Here is a 24,412-nt window from a genome sequence, read left to right as displayed (position 1 = left end):
CGATCTCGTAAATTTTATGTTTGCCGCCCTCAATTTTAAAAGAAATTGAATTTTATATTTTCATCGCAGGTGTACGAAACGGTTTGGAATGTCGTGCGTTGTTATGCAATGCTTGTGAAAGATGGCATTGTTAATCTTTCGCGGTCAACACGCCATACTGTTAAATTTTGATTTTGTTAATCAATGTTGCTACATTGGTAGCGAAAATGTCCGATCCATGATTGCAATATATTGTTTTGTAATATGTTATGAATAAACGTTTATGGTATTTGGTGTGTTTGGCCATAATCCCAGAATAAACATGTTTTAAACAGATACTTTGTCTCCGATGGTTTTTGTATGGGGTTAATGGAGAGTGAAATAAGATAAAATATAGAACATTTGCAAAGATGCCAATTTCTTGACCAATTTCGAGCTAGGCCTTTAGGCATATATGAAGTCGAGTTTTTAGAGTAGAAAACCCCACCTAAAATTTTGAAGTAGCGTCGCATCTGGATAGTTGAAATGTTAACATTATCATAATTTATATCATAGGTCATGTGTAGTAATAAGTATAGTATATAAGTGCAATTCTGGGCTCTATTTTCATTATTAGCTCCATGGTGGGCTAGTACTGGAGACTTAATATTTAATTTCATATTTCAATGAATATGTTCACTTTCCGGGGACACTAAATAAGTATTTATCTTAGACAAACGCAAGTTATTAAAATCACTGATATGGCTTGAAACTAATTTTTCTTTTGCATTACGGATGGAGTAACCGATATTTAACATATATAGCAAGTTTGAAATATTTTTGAAGTATTTCCAGAAGTATTTTTTCTCGATGTTTTAAATACGAAAAGATTATTAACATTCAGTGACTTATTTCTATTTTATATCACTGTGCTCCACTGGTGCCAAATTGTGTCCACTTGAGCACAGTGTATTAACATACGAAAAGATATTCAATTCAATTCAATTCATATTTATAATGCGCCGAATTCTTTCCAAAAAGATAAGTTCTAAGGCGCAACGCCAGAACCGCTAGCACTCGTAAATTTGTTGAAATAAATATGATTTCAGATGCCTTTTAAACATATAGGCCCTAATATTGAAACTTAAGCGACTTCAAATTAGGTCCACTTGAGCACAGTGTATTAACATACGAAAAGATATTGAAAGTAGTGACTTATTTCTATTTTATATCACTGTGCTACCCTGGTGCTAAATTGGGTACACTTGAGTAGTTACCGTAGTACTATTTATATTATTGAAGTTAATAAAGGCATAAATGGCGCTCCGTAGAGAAGTAAAGAATGCTCCAGTCGTCAGAATGACGCGCTCTGAATACCTCAAAATAATAAAAACAACATGTGCGTCGTGATGATGGGGAAGGAGTGAGAGTTTTGGAACAATTAAACTTTTTTTTTTAATGGTAAATATTTATAAACTATTATCTGCTGTATTATATGTTACGTTATTTTAATTTATTGTGTTTCTAATTATAAGATAAGATAGGCTAGTAGCCTAGGTCTATATATAAATAAGTTAAGCCTACTAGGCTAGCTAGCTAGGCCTAGGCCTACCTAGCTCTCCTAGGCTAGGCCTTATACTAGCTAGGCCCTAGCCTATAGGGTAGGGTAGGTAGGTGTCTGATCATTTCGGCCGCTGGTTAATGAATTGCCAAATTCATGAAACGCCAAAAAAGGACAAAATATGTATTGTTTATTTCAGCCGCCAGAATTGTAATTATTCTTGAATATGTATGACACGCCATGTGTGTTAAAATGTTAATATTTTACTAAATAATTATAAATTGATTGGCGGCCGAAATGCACTGTGACCGCTAGGTATACTAGCTAGGCCGGCCGGCGCTACTGCTGCAACTTCGCACCTAAAATAAAAGTGGGCATAAGACTTCACGGACGGTAGCGGGACGATTCGGCACGATTCGGCTCGGGACTATTCTATAATTATTAAATAAATACTAATATACATTTTTGTAATAAAAAATATGTCCATATGATTTAATTTAATGTACATCTACAACAATACAAACTTTACTAAGTTGCAATATTTAATATTAGTATAATAATTTTAGTTTAGATTATTATTTACTTCTTTTTCAGAAACATTTTTTCGGATAAAAAATAATGACTGATCATTTTGAAATATTACTATCTACCAATAGAATGGTGTGAGTGTGAGTATGCAACGATTGTCAAGAAAGCATTTCCAACTGACATGGTCTACTGATATACAGGTTAACAGTGCAAAGGCATACGTCATTGTAAAAAAACAATCTTTAAAACATGTTACTAATCAAAAAAGTAATAATGCATCTAGAAATTTTCATACAAGTATTAAGTTGATGAAACGCTTTCTCAAGATCCAATCCGTTCAAGATGTGCACGTTCCGACGCCGACGGAGATGAGAGAATGCTTACACGCACATGGTTGGGATGTTACCAACGGATTCACATGCTTTAAAACAAAATGCCCTTTCTGTGAAGAACCAGAGAAAAGCCTGTTTGTGAATAAGACCTCAGGTATGTGTATAAAACATTACTCTTTACTCATCTACTGTTGATTAGAGGTCAAAGTTGTTCAAATCATTTCATTAAGTAATCAACACAGCCTTTATTAGCAATGGCTAATTTCTATTCCAGGTTACCATAGCTGCCAATGTCAGAAGTTGTGCGGTTCTTGGAATCGGTTACAAGATCGGATCAGCCTCCAGAAACGAAGAGAGCTGTTGCTGGATGCGGAAGAAGATGAGGATGCAGAGAAACGTAAAGAAGAATTGGATGAAGGAATCGTTAAGTTGACGGAATCCAACAAATTTAGTGATTGTACTGGTAGAAAAAAAGTGACATTAAAGAAACTATTTCAGATTGAGGTACATTAATGTGTTTGAACAATGTTCCTGTTTAAAACATTTATACATGAGGTGCACTTCTTAGGAGGGTGAAAGTAAAGTTGTATTGGAACAGATACCACATCATTTTTGCTGCTTATGGCGCAACATACATCACAAATATATGTGATACAAATATGATGTGCCCATATATTGACATGATATCATATCACTACCATATTTGAGCATATCACTATCATATTTGAGCATATCACTATCATATTTAGGCATATCACTACCATATTTGGGAACATCAAACTCTTTTTTTTTGTAAAAGTTTGAAAGTGTAGACAGAGCTTTAGAACAGTTTGATGTTTAATGTTTTTCAGGTACTGACTGATGCTGCTCTTGATAAATTAAATGTATGTGTTTGTAAAGATGATAAAACTCTTATTTTACCTCTTCACAATCATAATATGGACATAAGTGCTGTAAAACATCTGGCGATGGCCAAAGTTCATCGAAATAAGCACCTTCAGTTAGACACCTTTTCCTATCCAAGGCAAGTATATACAAGATGATGAAGAATTTTAAGACTTTCTCAATGTCATTCTATATTGGCGTCAACAACGCATACCAATTTATCACTCCCCAAAATTAACTAATTTTAATTCTGTTCCCTAAGGTTGAATCCAGAAGGTCTCTTTGGCTACCAACTATTGGCACCAGATTCAGAAGAGGTTATACTGACATTGAACGAGTTTGATGCAGTGGCAGTCCATCAGAAGCTCCAGACGCCAGTTCTGTCTCTTCCAAGAGGTCTCATGACTCTGCCACAAGAGGTAAAGTAGCGTGCCAGAATACTTAAATAGCAAGAGGTATACTTCTATACAATTACTGCAATAAAGCCACGAAGGCACTGAATAAGGTTGAAACAAAATTCTATTTTGTAGATTTTACCAATGCTTGAACATTTTAAGAAGATCACTCTTTGGTTTGGAAATGATGTGCGATCTTGGGAAACAGCTAGAAAATTTTCTAAAAAATTGAACTCTAAAAGATGTCATCTCCTCAGGTATGTGATGTTATGATTTAGTTAAAATCTGTTGTTCAACTGCCAAAAGTGTAAATGATTGGAATTACCAAGAGGGATATGTATGATAGTCTTTAATTAGAAGGTCATCATCATCACTTGATGACCTCCCAAGACCTCTTCAGGCCCTGAACATGAATATTCTTTTATTATTTAGACCACTTTCAGCACATGTGTAGGCCCTGAACATGAATATTATTTTATTGATGACCTCCCAGCATCCCTTTCAGGCCCTGAACATTAATATTATTTTATTATTAGACCACTTGATGACCTCCCAGCACCTCTTCAGGCCCTGAACATGAATATGGATTTGATGAAAATTCTCAAGAGGGCTCAACCTGTTGCCCATAGGTCAATTTTATCATTTCAAAACCTACGACAAGAAGTGTTCAGAGAACTCACAGATACTGACCAAGTGGCTGGTGTTAAGGTTAGTAGGCCCTGAACATGTATACATTTTCACTCACACACACACACACACACATGTTATACAGAATCTTGAATGCATTGGTGTAAATAAAAGGTTCTATTTTAAACACTACACCCATTTCTAACGATATTTTATCCGGCCACAGAACTGGAATCCGTACTGTGTGTAACATGCTTTAATTAGAACACTTACACTTCACAGTGGCAGCGGTTCCCACAGCTGTGTAACATGTTAAAACAAGAACACTTGCACTTCACAGTGGCAGCGGTTCCCACAGCTGTGTAACATGCTAAAATAAGAACACTTGCACTTCACAGTGGCAGCGGTTCCCACAGCTGTGTAACATGCTAAAATAAGAACACTTGCACTTCACAGTGGCAGCGGTTCCCACAGCTGTGTAACATGTTAAAACAAGAACACTTGCACTTCACAGTGGCAGCGGTTCCCACAGCTGTGTAACATGTTAAAATAAGAACACTTACACTTTACAGTGGCAGCGGTTCCCACAGCTGTGTAACATGCTAAAATAAGAACACTTACACTTCACAGTGGCAGCGGTTCCCACAGCTGTGTAACATGTTAAAATAAGAACCAGGGCTCGCAGAATCCTAAAATATTTGGTTGCCCTTCGGGCAAGTAGGTTTTAGATTTTGGTTGCCCTCATCATTTTTTTACTTGCCCACTATTTTAACTTAATTTTAACGTTTTATACCGCGACTGCACCGCGAAAAAACGTCGGTGAAAAACGCCTATGCTTAATACACTGTGGTGTTTTTTTCGATGGATTTTAAAGTAGTGTAAACAATTTTTCAAATTTTTTCAATTACACAGTGATGTAGGCCAATCTTTTAAGAACATTTTACAGTAATTTATTTTCTCATACGATCCTCCGTACAAGAGTTGCGATTGTTTAATTAACATGGTGTCCTGAAATCCCTTGAAAACGCTATGTTATTTCTGTTGGTTACGCTTCGTTGCACGGCATTGTTTGTCATCGATCGAAGATGTGTTCCGTTTCGTGAATGAAAAAGGCGTATTCACGTGGGTTTACTTTGGGAGCAAAAACGTTTTGCTTCTATTGTGCAATGAAATTCCGAAATCAAGCTATTTTGCGATATTTAAAATGTAGTGGCCTAGACATGGCACTAATTATCTTACAATTATTTAATAGATATATCTAAAATATTGCCTATAGAAATGTAGGCCTCCTAGGCCTAAAAAGTTTAAACAAAGTACTTATGAAGGTGATGAGCTTGTAACGCGTTGAAATCATAGAGAAGAAAAAAAAAAAAAACATCAACTGACGTCCGTCTACGTGACGTGAAACAATACGCATGCGTATAGCAAAAAACCTCACAGCAGCTGCCGTACGTAGTAGGAGCACATGGGTACGTAGTCTGGGCTCCAGACGGAGTTTTGTCTTAATATTAGTAAAAAGATAAATATTTTGGCACATATGGCGTTTCATACGTATACTACTTGATTTTGGATACTCCGTCTGGGGAAACACGCACAAGTCACGTGGTTTGACACCAAGAATTCTTGGTGCATACGATTATCCGGTTGACCAGTTTCAGCTGCATGCGATTGGCTACTCACTCGTACACCGTTTTAATATTCATATTTCAGAATTTCAAAGACTCAACAACTAAGATGGTGCGCATGCGCTATGTTACGTTTAGACAACGTGTACTTCTTGGGTACATTTATAAAAGTTTCTGAAGGCTAGACATTATTTTATATGCCTAGGCCTAGTAGTCTGGTAAACATTTGATGGGATTTTTCCCAAGAACATGAAAACTCGTGATATGATAGGCTAGCTTCTCCGCAAATCAAACATTGAATGGATCATTTATTACGCGGAGATAATTTTGATTTAATTCCCACCCAGACCATGTCCTGTTCTGTGGCTACTAGCAAAACCGCTAGAGGGCAGCAGACATCTTTAGGGAATAGACAAGTGTGACCCTTAACCTGTTAAAAAGGGGTCAACTTGCGCATGAATTTACGAACTCTGATTGGCTATTCAGAAAAAACGAATGACTGTACGATCTTTTCCGGAAAATTCCGATGAAAAATTTGAAATTCCTTTGCCCACATGTCTTCGCGATGACATTTTATTTTGGGCTCGAAATGTTAGTAAAATCAGAAAAAATCGAAAACATGCCTAATATTTTGGGATTTTGCTTATATATTTTAGATATATTTATATTTTAACAGTGTACGCCTTTGGTTTTACATAAATATCACCTATATTGGATCACAAAAGGTTTTTAATCACCTGATGCTAGGTGAGTAAGCAATTCTAGGCCGCGAAGTGCCTGATGACGTCATCACACAGCCTGGCTGAGGTGGGGGTATTCCTCCGGGACATTCGCGCAGTCCGGGGAGAGGGTAAACATAAAATAAGTACTTTCTATCTTATTTTTGTGATTTTGACACAATTTCCAAACAAAATGTGGTATTATGCAAATATATATTTGTCACCATCAACTTTCTAATTAAAAATATGTTCATAAAATGTATTTATATGTGTTTTAGTAGTATTTTCACCCAGTGACTATTTGTGTACAAGGTCACAAACGCGGGGTGGGGATTCCTATGTAAACAAAGGATAGTGATGGTGCCAAATTTTTACACCTTATTTTATTCATAACTTTCGAAATACTCAATCAATTTTGTTGATTTAAAGTTTAAAATGCTTACGATTACATACTCTTTCAAACTGAACACTATTCAAATGCAGAAAGATAAATTGAAAAATATATGCCAGTCCCTATGACTGTGTGGTGGTGGTGTAGCCCTGTTGTTGTGTGTCGCCGGTGGTGGTATGTAGGCCTACTTTATTGGCGTTTTATTTGGCAGGTCATACGTGCGAATTGAGTAGGACCTACGAAAGAGGCCTAGGCCAAAGACTAAACAATTAATAAACAAAACAACTTGGCATTACGATTTTATATTTCAACAGTCTCGATCGTACATTCAGCACTAGACTGTACGTACTCGATCTTTTTCATTGGTTGATTCGAAATCCATATTTACATACCGCCCGCCCCATATAGCCAAATACGGTATGATAAACTACGTCATTCTGATCGGATGTTTGCGGTCTGCAAATCGATTTCTATACGTGTTTCACAAGTCTGTATTTTCAGACAAAAATCGCGGTCGAAATAAAAACAAATGAATAAAAAAAAAGATAATACAGACTTGGGGCAAGTCTAATGGGTACGGTGTGTGGAGAGTGCGGGCTTGTGGAAGTTTACTTGTTGTTACAGTAGAAGCTCGCACAGGTTGGATAAAAACAACCATCTGCTCGCACAAGTTGGTGATTGAAAACACAAGGGAACTGTGCCGAATTGTGGTGAAAACCACGTGCTCCGCCAAGTTGGAGTTTTTGAAAGTTCAACTCTCGGCGATACCCGAAGAAGTGTATTATTTTCAATGTTGATAATAAAAAATATACTGTAACTATTTAAGTATTCAATGTATTTATTAAATAAATTATTAGGCCTATTAAATTTATATTCTGTAATATTTGTAAAAAAAATGGTAGGCCTACTTGCCTGTGTTAAAAACATCGGCCGCCGCCTATTTGGCACAGACAATTAAAATTACGTATCTATTATAATAATTTAATAATATACTGTATTTACAACTGTACATTAATTTGAACAATAATTACAGTAATTCAGCAAATTATTTATTACACACAAAATACATAACATGAATGTAATTAAACATAGGCCTAATCTACTATCAGGCTGTAGGCCACATAATTAATACTATAAGTAGTAGATTCAGATTTTATTACCACCGTAAAATGATGTCGATAATTGAGAAAAACAAAAACATACTAGCCCCTATTTTATTTGGTTTATAGTATAACTAGGGAGTTGTTAATTAGAAACTCCCTGGTATAATAACTTCAAATAAGTTAAAAGCCGAGAGTTCAACGCTTCCTATTTCGCGATCAATGGATGCCGCAAGAGACCGCGTGCTATATGACAGACCTGGAAACTCTATACGCAACGACTTGATACGCCCGACTGCATAGAAACACATGTTTTGGCTCCTGGAGATAACGTTCCATACCACCGAATTCCGATCCATACATTTACTTAACAAACACTACACTGGTCTCGACGTCAAGAGAATTCGTTCGTGCGCGACTATTATTTTCATTGTTACAGTTTTTCACCACCCCTGTAAAACATCGTGGACATTTTCGGTGATTTTAAGAGGTTGCCCGTCGGGACATGATATGTTAAATTTTAGTTGCCCGACGTATTTATTTGGTTGCCGCGGGACGTCGGGCAAGCGATTCTGCGAGCCCTGCAGAACACTTGCACTTCACAGTGGCAGCGGTTCCCACAGCTGTGTAATACCCCTTTCACACCAAAAGCAAAACTCCGGAGACACTCCGGAGACACCCCGGAGTTGACGTCCCGCTGTTTGGTGTGAAAGGTAAAATCAAGCAACTCCGGAGTTTAAAACTGCGGGGTTGAACAGCTGAACATTCTCCGGAGAGCGAACTGCGGGGACACCCCGGTGTTTTGGTGTGAAAGGTACCAACATCAAACTCCGGAGTGTTTCGGGTCAAAAGGTCATCCTCACACGATCACTCATTGCTTTAGTTTTATTTCAAAATACTTTAAATATTTGTACAACATATATAGCAGGTTAAAAAATAATAAGTAGTATCAATAAAACATTATATTACTTCTGAGACTTTTGAAAGTAATTATTAAATTAAACATATTATTAATTAAAATGATTCTAATGATCGTCGCTATGTAAACAAACAAAATAGAGGGCGACATTTACAATTTTATTTTATAAACCCCGGAGTTGCTACGTTGGTGTGAAAGGAGTATCTCCGGAGTTTCTCGACGTTTTGAATGGTCATAAACCCCGGGGTGTCTCCGGAGACACTCCGGAGTTTTGGTGTGAAAGGGGTATAACATGCTTTAATAAGAACACTTGCATTTCACAGTGGCAGCGGTTTCCACAGCTGTGTAACATATTAAAAGGTCACAGGAAAGGAGAGTTGACCGTGTTCACAGGTCCAACAGGAAGTGGAAAGACAACATTCATCAGTGAGTACTCCCTGGATTTGTGTATGCAAGGGGTAAGTCATCTTGTTAATGTTTCTTGTTGTTGTTCTTTTCTCTCTTCTTTTATTCTTTTACTTTCTTCTCTTTTCTCTTCTCTTTTTCTTTTTTCCTTATTTTTTTTAGGCAAGCCAAGATATGAACATTGTAATTTCCATTATATTGAATAATAAAAGGAATCAGATATTGAGATAGTCAAGTGTATTATATTTATTTCATTTTCATCTAACAGTGTAAACACCAATTACATGATACAATTATAATCAAATTCTGTATTTTACAATAATAAATTGTTCCTTCTTCTTGGGTTACAGAGTACAGTAATACTCAATGACATTCAAAAGTATATCATTTAATTTATCTAGGTAAACACACTATGGGGCAGTTTTGAAATTAAGAATGTACGACTTGCTAAAACTATGATTCGCCAGTTTTCCCAGTAAGTAACCGTATCATTTATTTCAAACTTTGTTACTACAAGAGTAGCTCCAATATCAGTGTTAATGTGATGCATGATAATACTGTGAACCACCACTATTAGATATTGATATCAGATTTTGTGAATAAAAATACTCTTAAGCTCCGTCTACACTATCAAAAAAAGTGAGATGTGCCCAAATATGGTAGTGATATGCTTAAATATGTTAGTGATATGACATCACATTTTTTTGTCCCATTAAGTTTGATAGTGTAGACAGAGCTTTAAATATTGGTATGAATAATTGATGGTAATTATGATTTAAGGTTAAATATGGAACAGAACATTGCTGTGTTTGATGAATGGGCTGATAAGATGGAACTGTTACCGCTTTACTTTTTAGACTTCCATGGACAACAAAACATGAAAGCTGTCATTGAGGTAAACAGGTTGAAAGGTAGAGGGGAGTATGCATGAATGGTGTAACAGCACTGGTGTTACTCCCATAAAAGCACTTCCATAGCTTAAAGCTCTGTGTACACTATCAAACTAGTTTGACAAAAAAATTGTAATGTGCCTAAATATGGTCGTTATATGCCCAAATATGGTACTGATATGACATCATCATCTCCAGATTTGGGTACATCACATTTCACATTTTCACATAAAGTTTAATAGTGTGGACAGAGCTTTAGACCTTTTAAATACAGATAAACTACTTGGATGATAAATGCAACTGTAGCCTCCCATAGATATCATACAGCATTACTTTACATGTCATTACACAATAATTACATATAAAATATTGTAATGTTTTTTTTAAAAGGCAATGACACACGCTGTGTACGTACACGACATTGAACACGTCATAATCGACAATTTGCAGTTTATGGTTGGCTCTTCTGACAAGACTGTCAGCGACAGATTTGCTATGTACGATGCGATCATTGCAACATTCCGCACATTCGCAACACGGAATAATTGTCATGTGACTTTGGTTATTCACCCACGCAAGGTAAAAACTTGAATGGTGTTTTTTCAAATGAAGATTTTCATCACAAATTATGATACATTCACATTCAGTGCTGGCGTTCCCACGCAACATTCCACCTTGATATTATACTATTTATTATGTAAATTACAATACCCCAGTGTGTAATATATTGTCTACAAAATACTCATACGATATTGTAACAATCATGAAATAGTATTCATTTTGATAGCGAGAGTACATGTGGTGTGTCTCTAATTCTAAGATATCCACGCTCGAAACTATTTATATTCTGGCCTCATAAGGGCACTCTGTATGATATACAATATCTCAACATGGACTTTTAAATTGAGTGAATGTGCACACGACGGTCACGTACACATGGGTCGTAGTCGACTGTTACTCATCGACAGTATGTGAACATTTAGATTAAGTGGAAATTGACGTGCCAGTGTGAACGTATGATATAATGACCTTGGGATCTGACCTTGTAATCTCTATAGTAGCGCTCGTCCATGGTGCTATTCCTACCGTTTCTAGTTAGGCAATACTTTAAATTGAAACACTATATATGACTCTTAAATATCACCTTGGTAGGAGTCATGGTAATTTATTTTTTATCAATTGCAGGAAAAAGACTCGGATGAGCTGCAAACTGCCTCCATATTTGGTAGTGCCAAGGCAAGTCAAGAAGCAGACAACGTTCTAATCCTTCAAGATAGAAGGTTGACGTCTGTGAGAGGCAAGAAGTACATTCAGGTATTACACGGCATATTCAGTCATTCATTCATCAGTGAAAAATCACTTCCATTTATTGTCATTTGCATATAAAATATACATAGACATTATGTTTGCTCTGAGATATACAAAAACAGATAAATAAAAAAAACAAAAACAATTGGAAAGTGTCACATGACTCTCGTATGGTATACTGACAAACATTCAGTGCCTGAATGGCAGCTGCATTATAAATTTATTCTAGTTAAGATCATGGAACTGTTGACTCTTGTAGTTACAGTAATCTTATTTACTTTAGCAGTCCCTGACTAATTCATCTCTGTATATTTAATCTTATGGTTTGTTGGTCAAATAAATAAATGAAATAAAAATGAAAGTTTCTTTAATTAGAATCATAAATGCAAAATATACTAACAATCTTTTTTCATTTAGGTTGCAAAAAACAGATTTGACGGAGATCTTGGTGTTGTTCCTCTATACTTTGACAAAGATTCTCTCTGCATGTCAGCCCCGGCTAAAATTAGGAATAAAAAACCACCAAAACTAAAGAAAGACGGAGAGGAGACCGACATTATTGGTGCTAAATCAATTTCGCTTAAAGATATATTTATTGAAAATGAGCAAACAGCTGAGTGAACACTGCCCTCTGTCTACAACATTGTATACAACAGCTTGCTAATTGAGGAATTCTGTATTTTTTTAATACAAATTTTAATTCAATAAAAACTGTGAAAATTATTTCTATAAAGTAGATAGTGAAGGTATAAGTGATTAAAATTGAACTTGAATGTTAAGAATAGAAGCTATGTACTGTATTACTATATCCTATATTTTCATATATTAATTTTTGTACTGTGTTAAAACATGGAGGAAACCTCCATGATTAAAATAAATGCAGGAAAGAGCTGTCCTCACTTTTCCTGATAAACATATTATCTTTTGTGTTCCTCTTTATTTTTATGTTTATTATAAAGTAATTACAGTATTCTTTAGTTATAGGCCATAAGCAGTAGCTCAAAAGATGCCTAGAACATGGATTTCGTTCCCACCTCTTGGATCTACATTTTGAAAGTTGATATTGTGAAATGAATATGTTACACATACTATATCAAAAGTTCTCCATGAAATACTTGTACACTTTTGAGCAATGGCCTCTCAAAGGTACCCCACTACTGCAAAAAAGGCACTTTTTGAGGTCTGGAGGTACTTTTATGGGCCAATATCTTTAAAAGTCTTTGTCCAAATGCAATTGTCTTTTCTCTGTGAGTAGTCCAGTATATTGTGAACACTTATCCAAAATTTAAAATTTAAAAAATAAGTATTTTGTATGTGAGGAAAACTGAAAAATTACAATTATTTAGTTGTAATTGCACTTTTCAAGATGTTTAAGACACAATATCTTCGTAACTAATTGACATACCATATTTATATTTTTTTCCCAACTATTTGAGAGGGTTGTTAAACAAGATTCAAAGTTTCAGCTTGTCAGCTTCAGGGAGGTTTTATTTATGAAGATGCAAAAACTGAGATTTGGCCAATTTTATAGATAATTTTAATATATTTTAGTCGTTTTTTGAGCAGTTATATTTTAATAATCAACTCTCACTATGTATTTATATTCATGCAATGGGTATCCTAGTGAGTTAGTGACACACAAGTGAAGTTTCAACGCAAAAGAAATTATTATGCAATAATATGATAGTAACTTACATTGCATTTTTTTTGTTTTTAGTGCCAATTTTGTGTGAACTCGACTCAAACCGTAAAAGGCGCCTGAATAAATACTATGCCTTTTCTGTACAACTACCCGAGAGGGTTGATAAACAACCAAACCAGCTTGATGATTTTTTTTATATAGGATGATTTTTTTTATATAGGAAGATGCACTGCACCAGCTGAGAATTTGCTAATTTTATAGATAATTTTGATGTTTTATTTGTTTTTGAGGAGTACGTAAGCCTACATGATTTCTTAGAAAATGACTTGCCATAATAATATTTATATTCATGCAATGGGTATGCTAGTAGGTTAGTGACATCTGAGTAAATTTTCAACACAAACAATAAATGATTATGCAATAACTTATTTATTGTAACTTAAATATTGCATTTTTTATGAGTTTTTAGTGCCAATTTAGGCCAGGAGCTTCCATAAAAACAACCCATTTTTTTCTGTGAAACACCAGATAAGTAGGCCTGTCAGCCCATTTTTACTGTTTTTATATTGATAACATGAATGTAAGTCTTGTGGAGAGAACTATTATTATTGATAATGATACGAGATGGACATACACACAATATACAACAAATACCTTGTAATGTATTTTCATTTATTTTTTTTTTGTTTCTTTTGGATTTGTGTTTTTTTACAACCCTACATGTTGCCCAATATACAATGTATATAATCCTACTCTTCTCTAGATACGTTGTACCAGCATAACTAGTAGTCAAGTAGAAAAGTTGTCAATTTCAGGTGCGGCATGGCCAGTGTACAATGGAAATAGCAAATATACTTTAACTAATTAATAATTACTATGTGGAATATCCTTCATATACAGTATGTACATACTACGTGGTAGGTAGGTACAATTAAACATAGATTCAGCAACATTTGCAGTAAGTATTTTACATTCAGCCAGTTGATGGTTTTGAAGTTTATGAAAAATTCAAGATGATGACAATTGTTTTGAAGTTGGTATCATTTCTGTAACAAATAATCAAGAATAGATTATCTAATTTATATCGATTACTTAATATTTTAGTTAAACTGAATATTATTAAATTACAATGAATCTTTGTGGTTTTATATTTAAAAATTAGTTCAGATTTGTGGTAAACCATACACAGAAACGTTGAAACATTTTCAACTTTACTTACTCTACCACACACTTTCCATTACTATATAGTGTTTATTGACAATGCAACCTGGTATATAAAACATTTTTAAAGTAATGGATGTTTTTCAGCTATTTCTTGCATTCATTACTAATTTTACTACTATTGTATATAATTATAACAAAACATAAATCATTTGGCATTTCTCATCTCTACATTAAAAAAGGATCCAAAACTTACCAGAATCAGTGAACGTGTTCAGCATTTTTGTGCCTCCTTTCCACTAGACAACCTAGACATAAATAATTGAATATAAATTGAATTGAAATGATACAGTTGAAATGAAATAAATTATTTTTAATTAAAATTAAGCATTTATAAATAAAAATAATACCGGGCTGATGTATGAATACTAGGCCTAGGCCTAGTCTTCGGACCAGGCCATCAAAATGAATGCATAATACTAAATAGGATAGCCTAGGTACAGTATAGGGAAAGCCTGCTTACTCTAGGCCAGACCAAATTAATTATTTCAAACAATTGTAATTATTAATAATAATAAATAATAATATATTAATTTTAATGTGTATTTATTATGTTTGCTCAAAATGTACTAAAATTATGCTATCCTCACCTGTGTCTTTGTATTTCGTTTGTCGCCGTTTTAACTTAATAATAGCCCATTAAGTTATAGTTTAGTAGCAGGCCTAACTGTACTGTGCTGCTGCTGGGCCTACCTAGCCTATGCTATCTTGAGAGTAGCCTAGTATACACCTCCAGACCTAGGCCAGTGTGCTACCTTAAGCCTTTAGGCTAGAGCCTAAAGACGTAGCTAGCTAGCCTAGCCTTTCTGTACGAATATTATTAATATAGCACACTGGTTTAAGTGGTAACATTCTAAAAATCCCATTTCTTATATGAGCAGGAGACTATTTCAATACAATAGGATGATCATAAGATGCATCATTTCTTCGTTTACAGTAGCATTTGTTCGGTGGGGAATCAAACAAATTTTCCTCCACGTCTAGCTCCATTCATCATGATTGAATATTTTTGTCCACGTGTGACGTTGCCGTGTGTGAGTTTTGGGGATTCCCCCCTCATCTGTAAACAGAGCATGATTGGTGAAATACGATCACGTGGTACAGTTTTTAAGACGTTGCGGATAATTTGAACGTGTAACGTTCGGCCCGACCAAATCACTCACGCGGTGTATATTAAAATAAAGTACCAAAATAAAACAGTAATTTCTCAAAATTGTCTAACACGATTATGGAGAACTTTTGATATGTTGTTATTTATAAAATTATTATTCTAAATATGTAAAGAAATTGTAGATCCATGACATCGGAACGAGATGAAACGTTAGAATTTACTGCTTATGGCCTATTAGAGGTTAGAATTGAAGCCACAAATTATTGTGACACACAAAAGGCGACAAAGGCGTTCCATACTGTAATTTATTACGGTACTTAAAAAGAAAATTATCTTTTTATTTATCTTGTCGGCCTAGAGTTCGTGTGACATTGTTTAAATGCGATGGAAGCAGTTGATAAACACGATAAAGAAGTATCAGATATTGTTGTGAGTTTATTCAATCTTATCATCTAAATAAATATTTAATTTATGTTGTATGATTAAGTCTATAAATATCCGGTATATTCTAGGCCTCTTATAGATAGGCTAGAGGTAGCCAAACTAAAGTAAGTTGGCGGCGGCAGGCAGAAGGGCAAGATGTGTGCGCAGCAGCTAGCCTAGCTGCTAATTAATTATAAAGGAGATGCAGTTAAGATTTATGATGCCTAGTAGTACCTATCAAATTTTTAATGATTTGCAGTCTAAAAGTGTATGAAACAATTAATTTTGGAAAATAAAAATGATTAGTGGTGTACATTTATACAACAATAACATTACATGATAGATTGCAAATTTATTAGGCCTATTTTTATAAGTTTAAATATTTATTAAATATTAAATAGCCTAAATAATAATATTAATAATCCTAGGGGCCTAAGAATAAGATCTGGCCTATTTACATTTGAAATTGCAATCATATTCATTAAACTTTGGATTGACGATATTTGTACCAAATATAAGATTGGAAATTTATTCTTTTAATTTATAATTTTAAGATACGATTTATTTTGAATCATGATTCATGTCATAAAAAATATATGAAAGCTCAATATTTATGCTAAAATTGCAATTACCCTTTTTATTTACCTTTTAAAAAAATGGATATTATTTATTAATAATATTTATTACTTGCTTACATTAAGAAGTTAATGTTTACTTAAGTACCGCAAAAAAAAAATCATTATAGGCCTAAATGTTAAAATGTTATTTTATTCTACGTAGTTTAATTCATATCAAATAGCAGAAATAAATAAAATTAATTGATTAATTCAAATATCATTATAGCCCCCTCTATATTGGCCTTTAATAATCATTTCCACACACGCACAGTATTGCATAATATGTAAATTTCAAGCCATAATTCACAATAGAGTTTCACAATAAACAGACTACATTATAATTGGGATGATGTGTGATATTTTTACACACTAAATACTGATCTTCAACCCTGCTGTTTTTCTGAATTAAGTTTCCCCTAATATCCCTACTTTCTCCCTTACATTTAAAAATGAAATTAAATGCAGAACCCTGTTTTTGTGTGTTTTGCTTAAAATTGGTTCAACTAAAGCTCTCTATACTATCAAACTTTATGTGACAAATAAATGTTATGTTATGTTTCACATCACACTTTTTTGTCAAACTAGTTTGATAGTGTAGACAGAGCTTAATAACAGTATCTCTAATATATACCTACCATACAAAGCATAGGTATAATCACATCATGATAGCAGCTCATTTAGTAGAACAGTAATTTAGTCAATCCTTAAGTACAGTGCTTTGTTTTAAAGTAGCGGTATGTAAAACATTCATAAGCTTTTAATGATCTGCGTGAAATGGGCAGATTACAGTACATGTGACATATTGTGAATATTAACTAGTTTTACAGCTGGATGCTTAGTTAACATCATCCTCATGGTTGGAGAAACAATATGCTATTGTACACGCTCTTCAATAAATTGATTGAATTTGGCTCCGTCCATGTCAGTCCGACTATACCTTTCATAACAAGGTAGATGGACCTACAAACTAGGACATTATTATTTGGCTATAATCGGTATTTTAAAAAATGAATCAGCTGCCATCATTTCGCTTTCGTAAAGCTCAGACTAAACTTAAAAAAAGCAAATCATGTTCTCAGTTTTTTAGCAGAAGTAAGTATGTTTGATTAGAATACTATTTAAACATTCATAGCATGCTTATTAGCACTTTTAAAAATATTATCTGTTTAGAAAATTTCGAAGCTAATATTTTTTTGTATTGGTCACTCTCCAATTAAAGACATCTTAACCCTTTCATCTTCACAAGTAAAACAAAATTTCAAATTCCTGATAAATTTTTTTCTTTAAAAAATTGAATTGTTCTTGTGAATATTAGTGTTTATCTTGGAAATTAACATTCAACCAATTGTTGACATTTAAATTAATCGTTAATCCCAACATCTTTAATTTCTGAGTGACTTCTTCTGACCATAGAGGCAAAAAAATAAACATTTATTTTACCTCCATGTTTTGACATGTTTACTGTACTGTTTTTCTGAAATTGAAAAATTGTTCTAACTTTGTACACTTTTTTCTTTGTTTTGAATTTTCAAACACTGTACTGTATTGTTCCGTACTTTGTCTGCTTTTCATACATTGCTTGACTACTTTCATTGATGGGATCTCTGCTGGTCTGCCTGACTACTCACAACATTTTTATTTCATCTACTGCCTGGCCTGCTTCTCCACTGATGGTCCTTACACTTTGCTTACTCTCTGTTCATTGATGTATAGAGTGGCCAATATACTTATAAAGTCACCCAAGCACCTAGTGGTAAGTATTGGTAGTAAAAAAAATGAAAATATTTCACATAATTTGTTCAATGTAAGCATTTTAATTGTCACCAGCTATTTGAATATCATTTTTTTGCACTGTTTAATATATTTTGTCGCATATTTGATAGTTTTTGTTGATTCTCACTAAAGATATTGTTCAATGTTATGTATGTTAAATGTTGATGAATTTTGTTTCCAAATAAAATACTAATATGCACATTTTTTTAGAATAATTGTTGCCAAACTCTTGCATTGTCAGGTTGATTAAAAAATACAAATGAATGCTTTCATATATTAAAAATATGGCCAGCAGGCAAATTTGTAATCATTGGTTACTACTTTTTATTAATAATAAATCCTAAACTTTCCTATAAAAAACATTAACGTACTGATTAATATTAGAATAGTCTGATTAATGTTGGTAATTTCAAGAAATTCATTCATAATTTAATGGACCACTGGTAAACCCTTTTCCTCAATTTATTTTTTCACAAAAATAGAAATCAGTGAAGTAAAAAAAAATTGATGAATGTTGGTTCATTAAAAACAGAAATTTGTATAGAAAGTTTGAGAGCGTCCCTTAACACACAAAAGGTTGTTTACAATACAGTTAAGAGGTTAAAGTTCTTTTGTATTTAAAACAAGTGTGGTAGATTTAATATTGCTATTCATGCAGGGCAGCAGGGTAGTAATCATTTGGTAGGTAGTTACAGCAGGGTGAAGGTCCTGTAGTTGTAACAGCACAAACAGGCTAACATAGGCCTAGGTTTTGTAGCGTAACTTAATGCCGCAATTGACAAGAGATGATAAGAAGAAGGGTACGTCGGAGGTCAGAGGCGCGCAAAGGTGTGCCCATTAATCACGTTAAGGAATGGCAAGAGCGATTGGCACTAATGATAGAGGAGGTGGAGGGTCACCGCGATGACGAGTCGGATTATGAAGGTACGGGGTGTAATTAGTAATAATGGGCCTACCTGTACATCATTTAAGGTACAACGGGTTGTATTCAGTAATAGTAGGACTACCTCATTTAAGGTACGGCGGGGTGTATTTAGTAATAGTAGGACTACCTCATTTAAGGTACGGCGGGGTGTATTTAGTAATAGTAGGACTACCTCATTTAAGGTACGGCGGGGTGTATTTAGTAATAGTAGGACTACCTCATTTAAGGTACGGCGGGGTGTATTTATTAATAGTAGGACTACCTCATTTAAGGTACGGCGGGGTGTATTTAGTAATAGTAGGCCTACCTCACTTAATTAAGGTACAGAGGGGTTTATTTAGTAATTGTAGGACTACCTCATTTAAGGTACGGCAGGTTGTAATTTGTAATAATGGGCCTCGATATACCTGTTATTTTGCTTTACTTTTTGAGTCATGTAAGATTTAGGAGATAGTTTTCAGCCAGCCAGTATTGTACTGTGGCTAAAAAATAATAATAGTCTATTCGGGAGTCTGTTGAAAAGAAAATTATTCTGATTTATTCAGTTGTGCTTTTGTTGTATAATTTATATGTTGCATAATTGAATTTAGTTACATAATTGAGCTTTGTGTTTGAATCGGAATAAACCATAATTGAAATAATATTTTGAAAAGGATTCTACCGATTCAATTTATGTTACTTTTATCAACATGACAATGACATCATAGTCACCACCACCTCCATGGTTGAATGGACTGAGCCATCAGTCACCAATGTATGACCATTCATCATTGTTGTCTCCTCAAAACAATAAATCACCTACTACCAGTAATTTCCTCCTCCTGTACATGTTTTGTGCAGTATTCTTGGTTGCCATGGTTGCATAAGTTGATTTCATCTGCACTGTGTTCTTCCTTACTAAAACTGATTACACAATTGCTGACAACAGAATTGTATTGTGCTCATTCATGCATACAATTCAGTCTAAAAAATCAATATAATTTTATTTCATCAAGGCTATGTCATCACCTTCACTATACTACTCTATACTCTATACTACTAATTTAGCAGGTACCAAGTTAGCCTCCGTATGAAGGTATAAAAGCAGAATTTGTTTTATAAGGAGTCTTAAACCCTGTAGTCAGTTCATCCTGGTAATTGTAAGAGATATTGCACCTTTTTTACTCTAGTTGCTATTAAACTTAGCAGGTACCAAGTTAGCCTCCGTCTGTATAGGCTAAGGAGAGTCTTATGAAATCCTGTAATCAGCTGATCCTGGTACTGTGTTGTAAAAGAGATCTCATCTGATATTTTACATTGAGTTGATATTGAAGAATATCTTTTTTTGATGGATAATGTTATAGAGATCTGACAAGAAAAACTCATTCAACTGTGATGATATTTGAAAGACATCAGTTTTAATTTTTGTTTAATTGATTGAGTTATTGAGAGTGAGAATAGTTGCTATTTTTACAAAAAAGAACTGAAAGTAAAAACAACAAATTGAACTGATAGATTAATATGATTAGATTAATAACATTTTTAGTTTGTTTTTCCTTTCTTGGATGGCATACATACAGACTGGTTTAATAATCAAACCAAATGTTGTGCTCCATTGGGCAGCATTGAACCAATGCATTGTACTGTACACTTATTGTTATATTTCGAGAAAATAGATTTAGGATTAAGGTAGTAAAATATTTAAGTAATATCCTGTTCATTAGGATTAAATAGATTTAAAGATTATTCTATAAAGCATTACCATTAAAAAACTATTTTCATTTTATTTGCAGCAGAACCCCTTCTTTGGAATGCAATTCAGGGGACACTTCTTATTACGGGAAAGATTTTGTGGATTCCGAAGATATCCCTTGAGACAATCATATAAAACACCAAAACTAAGCGCAAGATAATTAGTTCATTTTTTTTTTTTTGTATTCTAAAAAAGTTCTCTTATTATATTTTTCAGGTATAAGTGATAGTGGCGGAACACCGAGCCGATCACCACGTCTGGCAGCCATGAGACGAGATCACCACGACAGTCTGACAAGTCACCACCACAGCCCAGGAAATGGTAAGGAGCACATTTTACAATATTTTATATTTTTGTGTGTTCTGTATTTTAAGTGTAACCAGATGGACAGATGCGATTATAGCATTTGCTGGCATACTGTATATACTGGATGATAGGGACACAACATCCTTCCTCGGATGGGATGTAACGCCGTTGGTCCTGTGTACATATAGTATTAGCATACGTTAAAAAACTTAGTACACTATTCGAAAAGAGTAGGGGGTCGTCTCCCGGTGTGCTGATCTGGTAGGCACTGCTGGCTACTGTGGGTCTATGGAGGGCCTATTCCTAATGTTTGCTCAGTTGTTGTTTCTATACCGAATTTGGTAAGTCATCACAGTAGAAAGGTTTGTGCATTTTTATGATTTAGCTGAGTGATTGTATGGTTTAATTAATTTATATGCACTTGAAAAATTGTAAAAGGACATAATAATCAGATCATCTTCTCATAAAGAGAGGCAGTCAAGTGTGACTGTAAATAAAAACAGTTGACATCATCAAGGTGGTTGTTTTTATATTCTATAAATCCAAAGGTTGATGACAAAATAAAATGGTTTTTGATCGTGTAGACAGAGCTTTAGATTACTTTATGCATCGTTGATTCAAATACAGCTACTGTTATTGATGTATGTATTGATTACCTTACCTTAACTCAGACACCTAAGGAATGTAAGTAGTATAGTAGTACCTCTGGCAATAAGCAAGCATAAAATGTTACGATCGATTAGGATTATGACTAGTATCAGAAGACTAAATCAGATGTAGCTAGGGCAAGGAATTTGGGAAGAATTACACCGTTATTTGACCGAATATCTGGGCGTCATCATTTTGAAAAATGGGTATAGGTAAGAAATATACTGGATACTGTATAGTACACATTAGTAGTATACAGTATTATGTTTGGTATGATTCCCTTCTTTAGAATTTTTGTTGGCTGATGTTTGGCACACAATTTGTACAGTATCATAGCCGCATTCTATGATACACTGTAATGTATTGCATGTGAAGTCTGTATCATAGGCCATATTATAAATTTAACCAGGGAAGAGTAGTCCATTGTTTAACCTAACCCTAACATTCATGTTCTACATGTTATAAATATGTGACGCTGTATTACAGAATTTGCCTATGATACTGTATAGGCGGTACATGTGATACATACAGTATGTTACACTGTATTACAGAATTGGCCTATGATACTGTATAGGCGGTACATGTGATACAGTACAGTATGTTACACTGTATTACAGAATTTGCCTATGATACTGTATAGGCGGTACATGTGATACAGTGCAGTATGTTACACTGTATTACAGAATTTGCCTATGATACTGTATAGGCGGTACATGTGATACAGTACAGTATGTTACACTGTATTACAGAATTTGCCTATGATACTGTATAGGCGGTACATGTGATACATACAGTATGTTACACTGTATTACAGAATTTGCCTACAGTATGATACTGCACATACAGTAATCTATTATATGTGGATAATAGAGTACAGAGAATCATGTAGAAATTTCTGAACTGTTAATCATTCACAGTATTTATATAAACGTGCATGATCAGTTTTATCTGGAAAACAGATCAGTGTTCCGCGATTATTGTATGGTTGGTTTGATTGTTGAAGATTGTTTGACAGTTTTAAAAGTCAGGCAAGCCAAAGCCATTACACAATTGAAGAAAATTCTTAACAAACACCTTAGTAGGCTATTTGGTGCTGAATAGGTTTTCGACTCCAGTTCTACGACGTAGAAGAGGAGGATCCCATGTATGTATGTATTAGAATACAACTGACTTTGATAGCAATAACAGGAGCAATAAGCCGTATTGTAAATAAACAGATGGGTATTGATACCAGGGAAGAATTTCACCTTCCCTGATTAAAAATAATACCATAAAAATACTGAATTACCTAGTAGTAGTATAAACTACTAAATGTCAATGTAAATGTTTCATAGCTTTTGTACAGACAGACTTATTAACCGATTGTACTGAAAATGCATATATTCCTAATTTAATATTTAAATTTAGCATATAATACATCTTTAGCGTTCCAAGTTTATTTTTATCGTAGTCCAATCAATTTCAGGATTTTGGCTTTGTTGAGAATGTCCCTTTTTCTATATTTGAACATGGTGAGTCACATACTGTAGTGGTATCTTTAAATAGATTGTACAATTGTCATTTTCATTTGTTGCTTTTTATCTTTTGTATTCTACATTTATTCTTGCAGTCAAATATAAACTATTCTTCCAATAATAGTTGAATAATTCCTCCTTTATAGTATTAAAAATAGAATGTCATTTTGTAAATGAAATTGTAAAAGAAAAAAGAATGGTTCTGTTTGTTGACATTAAAAAGGAAAGATAAAGTCCAAGAACTGTAACTGTTTGGTTATAATGTTTAGAATTTCAACGTTCTTTTGAATAAAGAAAAAAAAAGTGAATACTGTATACTCAGACAGCTTTGACTATGTCCAAAGGAGAAAAAGCAACTTTTATGAGTTTGTATCTAAAGTTATTAACAGCTGCTTTCCTCTAACAAAAACCTAGAGTGTGAATTATATGACTATAAATTGAAGCAAATAAATAATGGCACAACAGTGATTTCTGGACAATAGACAAGCAGCAGACAACTCTCATCTTAAGCTACAATCTGCACTATCAAACTAGTTTACGGTAGATATTACATCATCATTTCCATATATTGGCAACATCACATTTTGTTGTCACATAAAGTTTTATAATGTAGACAGTGCTTTAGAGTCACAATAAATTATTATTATGACATGCATAGTTTACACAACTAATAAGTGATAGATTAATGGTGATGATGAATCATTGCTGCATGTCGGCAATTACAAGACCCTTACAATATTAACTAAGTAATGTTTAGATTAGTAATGATTGGACACGGTTAAAGGGGATGTTTTTATTCTAGGGCTTCAGATAGTATGTGAGGGCGTGCACTGCAGTATGTTGGACTTTTGATTACT

The 24,412-nt window shown here is 34.1% G+C and overlaps 2 protein-coding genes and 1 long non-coding RNA gene across 7 annotated transcripts in view; 2 read left to right on the top strand and 1 right to left on the bottom strand.

Moving 5' to 3' along the window:
* Nucleotides 1–1,360: 1,360 nt before the first annotated feature.
* Nucleotides 1,361–12,563, top strand: LOC140054915 (twinkle mtDNA helicase-like). Of its 2 annotated transcripts, none has more exons than XM_072100037.1 (13): nt 1,361–1,419; nt 2,114–2,533; nt 2,654–2,883; nt 3,231–3,403; nt 3,527–3,683; nt 3,795–3,916; nt 4,196–4,367; nt 9,364–9,498; nt 9,847–9,920; nt 10,226–10,340; nt 10,726–10,914; nt 11,521–11,649; nt 12,061–12,563. In XM_072100037.1, exons 2-13 carry the CDS (start codon nt 2,194–2,196, stop codon nt 12,262–12,264), a joined length of 2,040 nt encoding a protein of 679 aa, XP_071956138.1. In that variant the 5' UTR covers nt 1,361–1,419; nt 2,114–2,193; the 3' UTR covers nt 12,265–12,563. The 2 variants fall into 2 exon arrangements, with proteins under 2 accessions (XP_071956138.1, XP_071956137.1); XM_072100036.1 differs by having other exon boundaries at nt 1,394–1,419; nt 2,176–2,533.
* Nucleotides 12,564–13,933: 1,370 nt separating this feature from the next.
* LOC140053838 (uncharacterized) lies at nt 13,934–15,554 on the bottom strand. The gene is made up of 3 exons (XR_011846458.1): nt 15,097–15,554; nt 14,703–14,754; nt 13,934–14,331 (listed from the first exon to the last, which is right to left on the bottom strand). It is a non-coding gene; the product is annotated as an uncharacterized lncRNA (long non-coding RNA).
* A 329-nt stretch (nt 15,555–15,883) lies between these two features.
* LOC140053837 (oxysterol-binding protein-related protein 8-like) overlaps nt 15,884–24,412 on the top strand; it is a 32,222-nt gene continuing 23,693 nt past the window's right edge. Inside the window, exons 1-3 of one of the 4 annotated variants that reach the window (XM_072098522.1) lie at nt 15,884–16,046; nt 18,371–18,410; nt 21,304–21,408. In XM_072098522.1, coding sequence (XP_071954623.1) covers nt 16,002–16,046; nt 18,371–18,410; nt 21,304–21,408 — 190 coding nt within the window. In that variant the 5' untranslated portion in view covers nt 15,884–16,001. Of the gene's footprint in view, nt 16,047–17,530; nt 17,750–18,370; nt 18,411–19,057; nt 19,355–21,303; nt 21,409–24,412 lie in introns of those variants that run through there. The other 3 variants (XM_072098525.1, XM_072098524.1, XM_072098521.1) reach the window with 3 other exon arrangements.

This window comes from Antedon mediterranea, chromosome 7 (genome assembly GCF_964355755.1).
Source record: "Antedon mediterranea chromosome 7, ecAntMedi1.1, whole genome shotgun sequence".
NCBI classification, from domain to species: domain Eukaryota; kingdom Metazoa; phylum Echinodermata; class Crinoidea; order Comatulida; family Antedonidae; genus Antedon; species Antedon mediterranea.
Note: the sequence above shows the minus strand (reverse complement) of the source record. Positions and strands in the feature narration are given on the sequence as shown.

Coding starts and splice junctions, on each gene's coding strand:
- LOC140054915 (XM_072100036.1), top strand. Junction 3,404..3,526: donor GACACCTTTTCCTATCCAAG/GCAAGTATATAC, acceptor CTGTTCCCTAAG/GTTGAATCCAGAAGGTCTCT. Junction 3,917..4,195: donor AAAAGATGTCATCTCCTCAG/GTATGTGATGTT, acceptor TTTTATTATTAG/ACCACTTGATGACCTCCCAG.